At 30.3% G+C, this 9,843-nt stretch overlaps 1 protein-coding gene across 5 annotated transcripts in view; it reads right to left on the bottom strand.

Moving 5' to 3' along the window:
• Positions 1-887: 887 nt before the first annotated feature.
• The window catches only part of LOC116774199 (uncharacterized), a 62,797-nt gene continuing 53,841 nt past the window's right edge, over positions 888-9,843 (bottom strand). For 2 of the 5 annotated variants that reach the window (XM_061523817.1, XM_061523814.1), the window contains exon 2: positions 888-2,279. In XM_061523817.1, coding sequence (XP_061379801.1) covers positions 985-2,271 — 1,287 coding nt within the window. In that variant the 5' untranslated portion in view covers positions 2,272-2,279 and the 3' untranslated portion in view covers positions 888-984. Of the gene's footprint in view, positions 2,280-2,350; positions 2,504-2,555; positions 2,742-9,843 lie in introns of those variants that run through there. The other 3 variants (XM_061523815.1, XM_032666862.2, XM_061523816.1) reach the window with 3 other exon arrangements.

Here is a 9,843-nt window from a genome sequence, read left to right as displayed (position 1 = left end):
CTATAATTTTCTTCTATTATATTCTAAGTAAATTATTATTAGGTACATTTGTATATATAGCATAAAATAATCAAAATTAAGGTAGATGTCTTTCTTTACATAAAATTTACCTCTGTGACAAATTATACAAGTAGATTTTTATAGTTTAACGAATGACATTGTATATAGAAATTGATGATACGTAAAGAAATGTTCTAAGAAAATATTTCGACAGACTAAATTAACAATAAACATTTGAATCCTTTCAAAATTTCCGATAACGATACTTATTCTCGCGCATGGACCGTAACGTGTAAATTACCAATGTCAAAACCGCACTAATAATTACAATGATTGCGTACCAAACCAATAAAATCTTCAGTCATTATCGTCTTTATTTACATGGGCATAAAGTCCATTTTGTGAATTGTGTAACAATAACAAGTGACACTGTATGTGGACCAAGGGAATGGAGACTGTTAATCGCATATCGCAAATGATGATCTCTTCTCGGAAATTGTTTTCTCTGTTGTTTTGCATGAGTTTGGTGTGTTATTCCGAGAAAAATGTAGACCAAGAAGATATTAAATAATATAATCTACTTCAAAAAAAGCAATTTTAGCCGTCTAATGAATAATAAAATAAACAGGAGTCAATTCATGAATCGCTACTGTTATATTATAATGAGATGATGACATTGAAATATTTCGAACATTATCAAGCAGCATTACTAATTACCGAGTGGGTAGAGCTTACAAAAGAATTAATTATAATAAACGCTTCGTAACGCATCGCTCACGGTTTTCATCGTGTTTAAAGTACAGAATAACGTCGTTATGACTCATTTACTACCAAAATTAACGCCAAATTAAAATGTTGACCCACTTTTTGACGGAAACTTTAGAAAGAGAAAGTCTGTAATTTTTTGTATGATTTTATTATATGTTTTGTTTTTGATATTAAATTGACATGATTAAAATATGCTTAGTCACAAAAACTTTTGCTTTAATAATAATCTAAACAGCATGGTTTCTTACAAGGTTTATAGCTGCCTTCAGAACATAGATAGGCACGAACTTTTTTCGCTAAAGGACAGTCTAGTCTACCACAGGGACCATGGACATCTCTTTTGTTCACAAATTGCCCATGTTGGTATTTACCCTTTATAGTTTCACCATGAATAAACTGATGCTGACTGCCTCGATAATCCATGCGTTTTGGACAATTTGTACCACCACATGGCCCTTTTGGGAAGCCCATAGAAAGAATAGCTAATTCACTAGATGTATATGGTGCTACAAAATCATCGTATATCTGTGGTTGTTCAACTGGTCTTATAGGTTCTCTTATTATATCAGGAGCACCGAAAAAGTAGGCTACAGGTGGAACTGCATCTATGGTTGTGCCTTCCCAGTGTCTCACTACTTCAACGTCTTTGAGTTTTAAGTCATCTGATAAATACTTTCGCCCAGGCAGCCTTTCCATTTCAGGTAAAGCAACAAAATAACTTATGACCCTATTACCCATACATGTCAATCTTATAAAAAATTCAATTTCTCCAGACGCTTTCAAATCCTCTTCACATTGTAATGGTCTTGTTAATTCAACTGTATTGGTTATCATTTCTGGTCTAGATGTATCTCGATATTCAGCTTGGTCCATGTTAACTGGATTTAGTTCTCCTGATCTCTGAAGACAGTCAAAAAAGCTTTCGTGCCATTCAACTATACAGAAACCAATACAATTCATTTCCTGGTCTCTGTTCCATACTGTGATATAAATAGGAGTTTTCTTTAATACTTCTTCTAGCTTTGAAGGTCTGGATAGGAACATAATTGAATTACCAACACCAAAATAGGGAGGTTGAGGCAAGGGTTCTGAGGGTAAAATAATCTTCTTGGGTGGAACTTTTCCTTTCTTACCTTTTTTTGGTTTTGGAGGTTTTTTACCCTTTTTGCCAGGAGGAGGTGGAGGGGGTGGGGCAATAAAATTATCGTGAGCTACATAAAAATCAAAAAGAGGCAAACAGTTCATTTGCAGCGTACATGTTTGTAAGAATTTCATTTCTTCTTCAGATGGTAGTGGGGGTTCTTTACCCTTCTTCCCCTTTTTCGGTTTCGGTGGTTTACCTTTCTTTTTACCCTTCTGCGCAGCCTCCGCTGCAGCTAAAGCTTCAGCTTCTCGTCTTCTTTCCTCTTCTTCCATTTTCAGTTCATACTCATCTTTTTCTGGTGGTTCTATTTTTAGAACTATTTTCTTTACGAAAACCTCTATCATAAAAATCTGCTCCATTTTATATACTGCGAAATAAAAAAAATAATACTATTAAAATATCAGATCTTTCAATAAACAATTGGAATTATTGCCACACCTGTGTATATTAGGCTAAACGCAGTCAAAATATAAGCATCATAATATTTTAAAGTATATGATTTCTACCATGACATAATATTATCTGTTAACAGAAAGAGCCTTGTCTACTATCTGCAGGCACACTCATAAAACACAATGTATTACTACCGACCGATAACAACTATCCATTGTCTATTTTAATGTGTGATATAAAAAATACGTACAAAATACTGTTATCTTTTAATAAAACTCCAAAAATACAATCCAATTGAATCCGAGGCAAAAGATTTCATATTTCATATATACACTGGTAATTTTTTGTACAATGCATTCAAAATATTTGATGGAAGTTACAAACTTTACAATTTATATAAATTCTGCGGCCATACTGAAGTTTGTTTTGATTTAAAGTAGCTGTCAAATGTGTTAAAGTCAAACAAAAAGAAGGTCTGTTATGTCAAGCCTTATAAAAATGTGGACATAGATATGAACTGAGTTATTAAATAATAACATAATTTATTGGCATACAAAGCCTTACTTTGATATGCGAAAGGTTTATAACCACTGCAACAAGAAAACAAAACAAACATTGCGTCGTAGTCAGAGTTTATCGACGGGGTCGGGTTTACGCACGCGGGTAGCGTACAGGGGGCGGGGGAAGCGGGGGGACAAATTGTTATAGATGTATAGATATCTAGATGAGCCGAGCATATATATAGTTGGTCCTGTCATGGCATTCCTTGACGCTCAAGTCCAGACAATTCATTTAAAAAGATTGTATTAATTCCTTTTATTTGAAAAAGAAAATCTCTTTGTGTTATTTATGAGCTTTTTGAATTTTCAGGTAAAATATATATAAACGCATACATATTTCTTAATAAATATTATATGAGAGAGCTTTAAAAATAAACAACACAAAGGGCCCGTTCAGTGAGATGTAATTCAACAATCCTGCGCACGAGCATATTCTCCGTCCCTCTCGCACGATGATATTTAAATTTAGAATCGCGTTGTACGTTATACGTTTTGCAGTTGACTAGATATATTTTATACCTACCTCCATACGGGTATTGCATTATTCAAACATAAAATCTTGTTCTTATGTCTATGCTATTATTATTTAACTGCAGGTAGAAATAATTAAAATAGCTATAATCATTATAATTTATAATAAAAAATACTATGTCGTTGATAGCTGTATTATACAGCGGTTACAGATAGTATTAATAATATTGGTCCATTAGGACATGGACTCATGGAGTATACTGTAAAGTAATGCTGTTCAAATCTGTTATGCTTTGGAGTGACTGTTGTTGCGTAGAAAGATTAAGACGTAAAGAAGAATTACTGGAGAATTCAGAAGTATTTTTTTTTAGGCCGACAAATAACAGAAGCAACTCTCACAAGACTCAAAAGTAACAGCTACTTCTAAGACTTTTCCAATTACTCTGTACTTCATCATCGTATGCTTTGTGTTATTCTGTATTCAGATAGAACTGCGGAAATACAATGAACTTTTACGGATTTTTTTTACGGAAATACAGTGAAATTATACTATTATTAAATAGATATTTATTTATTTTTAAAGAAGTTAGTAGCCTTTAAAGTGAAACATAATAATTAAATTAGCATTAATCAAACAGCAACCTTCCCTATATATCCTTACATTTGGATTTCATTTTCATTTTATTTGGAGTCAACGCATTCGTTTCTATGAAAAATATAATAGCGTTAATATTACCATTATTTCATAAATTATAAATATTTCATAAATTGTAATTTACTATGAAAACAATACTATTTATAGCTTTGTATTCATTGTATGTATAAGTAAATTGAAAATAAAGTTAAAATGAAATATATATAAGTTAGAAGGTTAACTTTGAAATTTGGGATCATGTTGATCTTGAGCCGAGTATTATGATAGCGGTCGATCGATGCGCGGGAGTTGCCAGAACCGGTAGCAGGCGCAGCTGCGCTGTTAAGACGCGAACACCATTTTGAATTTATATATACAATTACAGTACCTTATTTACTATCTCAGAAATTACAGTAACTTCAAAAAGTATCACTATAAGAATATCGAATTAAAAATAACGTGATAGGAATTATGTTTTATTTTAATACACTACTTCTTGAAGTCTAATGTAATATTGAAAATATAAATTTATTGCTTATAAGCCTTAGTATAAAATTGTCAAATACTATATTTTCTTCGAGAAAGCGATTTTATTAATAACAAATAAGTATATGTATATAGTAAGTAATAGAGCAGTAATTTGCTTTATAAAGCGTATATAAATTTATTTCTGGACCACAAGGAACATTTTTATGATTTACTAGTGTGAAAACACCTTTAGTCTCAACACAAATGTATACTTACTCCATCTACGCTTACTCCGTTCTGATAACATGAAATTATAATATAGTACCCGAGGTGTTGATTTAAACTTTTTTATTGGATAAAAATAATTATTTTTACAAGCATTACATGTACTACCATTATAAAATAGTAGTGGAATTTTAAGCGCGAGCAGTAACTTGAATAACATGTCGTGTATAAGAAGCTAAGCTACTTACTTACTTAAAAATAACTGAAAATACCAATGAGGTCGAAGGTGAAAATGGAATGTTTAATTTAATTGTAAATCTACACAAAACTTTTATTTTGGATGAGGATTCATTATTACACAAAGTATAGAAACAGTACCTTTAGGAAACTACTTTACTATAGGTAGACCTTAACGTGATACTGTATTCGAAACGAGAATTGTAACTTAAAATGGTTTTATGAAAATAAAGACCCCCGTTAGTACATTATTACAAATAAACTTACAATGTACTGCTCGTATGAAGACAATGTGTTTGATATTGGAAAAGAAAATTAAAAAGATATAACTACAATAAACTTAACACCTTTTCTAAATATTAGCCGCAGTTGGATTACATAGATTTTATAAAGCCAAGTATTGAAACAAGTTCTAACTTGTTTGAAGTATTGTTTAAAAAATGGGAAACGTCATTAATGACGTCATAAGTTTGAGACAAGCTTGACTTATCCGTTCAGCTTGTCTAAAACGTCGAATAAAATTATATTTATACAACATAATATACAAACACGGTCAGTTAACTAGATTTAATACAAAAATATATTTAAACATTGCAATTCGAACATAAAACTGTTGTATATATGTATTAGGTTATGTTGAATCGTTTAAAGAATTCAAAGTGAATTTTATACGTATTTGTGCTATTAACAAAGTTTAAATGGTTTGAAAGGAACCATACTATCATTATCTTATATATCGAAGTAAATTATGCCCCGATTTTAAGTTACTTTACTCGAGTTACACGCTCTTAAAATTAAAATTGATGACCCTTAAGAGTGTAAGTTGTCGAAAGTTAAAAGAATGACGGATCGTCTATTATAAGTTATGAAGGATTTTAACTTTAATTGTTATATAAACAATTTGTTGCCAAGAACCTGTTATTTGTTTGGACTTTTTAATAGATTTTTTTAAAGTTTTTATCAATATGTCACAGCGTTACTCGAAACTTTGAAAGTTATTTATATTTCAGTATAATAAATTTTGTATTTCCTAATACCGTACCTTACCACTAGTTTGAAATATACAGCACACGGAGCGTTTAGAGTTTGTCATCCATAAATTATACTTTTAACGAAGATTATTATATCTCAAACTGGTGATGATTCGTATTTATTATGACGAAACAGCATACCGTCTTCATATCAGTTTAAATTGTACGATATATATACTATGCACACATAATATTATTTTTACTATAATTTTGAAACAAAAGGCTATTCCCTTAATTTTAAACAAACGCATCATTAAGACAAACAATAATATTAATAATTCATCAGTTAGCCTTGATGTGATCTCTTTAAAATGTGTTATGTTACGGCGTAAATGTTGAGAAGAAAAAGAAATATATTATAACTTATAACGTAACATAAAAATATTTTAATTTCGTCAAAGTTAGATGCTTCTAATAGTATAGTTTTATTTATATAAAAATTTGTTTTACATCTAAAGATTTTTTTAAAATATCTCATAATTAATGCGTAAATAAAATTGGAATTTATATGAATATGTATGTATATCGTAAATATTATGTAATATATATATATTTATATACATATGTCGATAATTTTTTTATAATCGCTAAAGCCTATGAATTAACACCTAAGGATTACTCACAAAATTTATTAGATATGATTGAAAATATTGTGCTTCAGTTCGTTTTACGAGTTTTCATGAATTACATTAATGTACGCTGATGGCAAATTATTGTTATAATAAATAACAAACAGCTCACTGAGGCCTCGGTTTATTGGTTCACTTATACTATATAAGATTTAGGGAAATATTTCATCTTCTTTGTTTTTTTCGTTAACGTACTATTTTATGGCTGCATTATTTCGTGGTTTTAACAAGATTCTTTATGATATGATATATATTTTTTTTGGCATAACGTTAGATATTTTTAACGAGAGTAAGGGACATTTATCTTTTTCATCAAATCATCTCATTTATATATATTTTGATGTTTGGTTGATAAGGACAATTCCGTTTGTGTTTACACAAACTCTTTTTAAAATAACACATTTTTTTTTCAACAGAAACAATCGGACAATGTTTTGGTGATTTGTTCAAACGAAAGTCGATTACAATAGTAAAGTACAGTGATATAAAAAAGGTAATTTTATGTTAAAAAAATATACAATAATAGTTTTTATAATAAGAAACCATTAAATTAATTAAAAATATAGTTAAAATGCTGCTGTCTTAATTTTGAAAAAATATTCAAAAGATGTTTTAAATTTTATTACGAATTACTTAAGACTATTATAACTTATAACGTTATGAAGTCTGAACAGGAATGCTGAGCTGAGTCAAAGGTGTAGACTGAAGAAAAACAATGAATAATTTCTGGTTATCTGAATTAAATTAAATTTTAGTATTAGCGCTTTCATACGCGACCGCCCCGTCACTCCGACGCTTAATCAATAGGAAAAACACTCAAAGCTCCCTTTTGCATATGCAAACATTATGCCACTAGCATTATCTTTAATGTAATAATATCCAGATGAATTTGCACCTTATCTTAATTCAAATAGAGGTTCGAATTATTTGATTACTTTCCGCGACTGTTCTTGTCAGTTTTAATATGTAAACAGAGGAAGTATTGTATTAATCACAAAATTGTGGAAAGGTTTTAAGAGTTTCTGAATAATAGAAAATAGGTTAGTAACTGAAAATTACTTAGTAATGACGATTCTCTAATAAGGAGCGGCTATTGAGAAATTATTATAAATAAAAATGTTCATGGATTTAACAGATTGAAAGAAAAATTATTTTATTACAACTTGAATATTGTACTTCTTAAAAATGGCTTCGTAGAGATCTGCTTTAACTAAAAAAGTTATCAACTTTTTGTAAAAATAATCCACTTTGTCTCGTACAAAGCTAATTGGTTATGCAAAATTTAAGAGATCATCCAAGTCCAGAGCAGATACGATGAAGATTAAACATGGCTGCATATGATAATCAAGTGGCGCTTTTGTACCCGACTGTACCTACTCGTTCCATACTTAAAAATATAATAGAAAATTAACCCTTAACATCGACAAATAATTGTACTAGGTGTATACTTGATATCAAGTAAGTTGTAAAATAAAAGACAATAAATAAAACAAGGACGACTCGAAAGATAAGTTTTTGTAGAACTAAAAGTAATTTATAAATTAACCCCAAAAACCGAAACGGGGAAATCAACAAAAAATCACTCGAACAAAAACGTCACGAGACATCGGTTTCGCCCATCGATGACCACTTTTTTTTTTCTTTTAAAAACCCATAGAGTTATAAAAATAAATGAGGCTTCGCGAACGCTGGGGCGAACACAATAGTTGGGTCATTATACTCGGTCATTTGGACGGAGGGGGCGAAGGGGACAAGAGGCACAGGGGGGTACAGGAGGGGACAAATAAACAACCTGAGCATTTGAGTGTTGGATTGTAAATTGTGATGTATTTTTCCTCTTCTTGATTTATATTTGAATCTTCTTTTTTAGGAAGACCTAGCGCAACATAATAAAAATATATATTTTATTCATACAAAATCAAAATCGAAATATAAAAATATCAAAAGATTGTTATTCTAATTGATTATATTTTGTCCTAAATAGTTGTCACATGTATAACCCCTTTATATTTTGACAGTTGAGGGGATACGGAGAGAAAAATTATCAATAAAAATTAAATCAAAGTAGAGCGGCCGATAAGAATTTAATAATTCGAAATTTATTTCAAACGAACAAATATATTAGACAGTAAGTAAAAACAATGTAATTGTAATCTCTCCAAAATCAAAACTTTCCAAATTTTCTCATTAAATGTAATGTTTGATAAACATCCAAATGATATTCAGAATGACGTCGTATATCGTAACATTAATTTTAACGATAAAGCCTTAAGCTTTTGCACTTTTACAAGGGGACGCTAAAAAGGCCTATTCGACTGTGGTCGCCATAAAAATGTATACAAAAATTTCTCATTTCGCAATAAAGGGAGGTGTAATTGTAATTCTTTCGGTAGAATTGTAATTTTGCGTACAATTTGACGTAAAGATGGCTTTCGGGAATTATTTGTCGCAATATGCTTCGCCAATGACTCTAAAATATGAGTTCTTCTCACATCTTACAGATTTTAGGGTGCAATGTGAGTCTTTAGTGACAAAATTTACATGTTTTAATAAATAAACCGCTTTAAATTTCGTTAAAGTTTTTCGCTTAAAAATTATTATATATTTTTAATCCTAAACAAAATATTGAATTGGTTATCTTATTTTAAGTAAAATCCAGTTAGTCTCGTTACTAGGAAATTAAATGCTGAACCAAGTTGTACTCATTTAGGTCGATATAGTCAGTAAAAAAAACTACGCGGATGCGGCGCGTGTCATGAAATTAATTCATATCGCAACAATTAACTACCAAAACATATTAAACAAAGTAATTCACCAGACATCTTATGAGCTTTAATCCATTGAATATAAGGAACATAATGAAACAGAATCGACTTTGATGACTGTTAATGATACAAAGGTAGGAGAAAGAAACTGTGTGCATGTTGAAGCGGTTTTTATTGAAAACAATGATCGTGGGAAAATTCTTGATAACTGTATTGGGGAAAGCAAGAAAAAGAATGCAATATGAATCATACAATCTATTTGCTGAGCATAAGGTATACTTAGAACTACGAGCAAAAAAATATAATAATATTTCTAATATACTTGGCATAAACATAACCGCTAATAGCTTTCGGCTATGGACTTTGAATTTAATATCTTTAAACGTATTTAACAGGAAGCTTGAAACTTATCGATGGATAACTTCCTGTCAATACAAATGTATTCTTTAAAACCATTTCAAGTTATATTGCTGCAGAGAATTTAGTTAACAAACAGATTTAATAGGAACTCGATTGTT

This window comes from Danaus plexippus, chromosome 20, assembly GCF_018135715.1.
Source record: "Danaus plexippus chromosome 20, MEX_DaPlex, whole genome shotgun sequence".
Classification (NCBI taxonomy): Eukaryota; Metazoa; Arthropoda; class Insecta; order Lepidoptera; family Nymphalidae; genus Danaus; species Danaus plexippus.
This window is presented reverse-complemented; position numbering and strand designations above follow the sequence as displayed.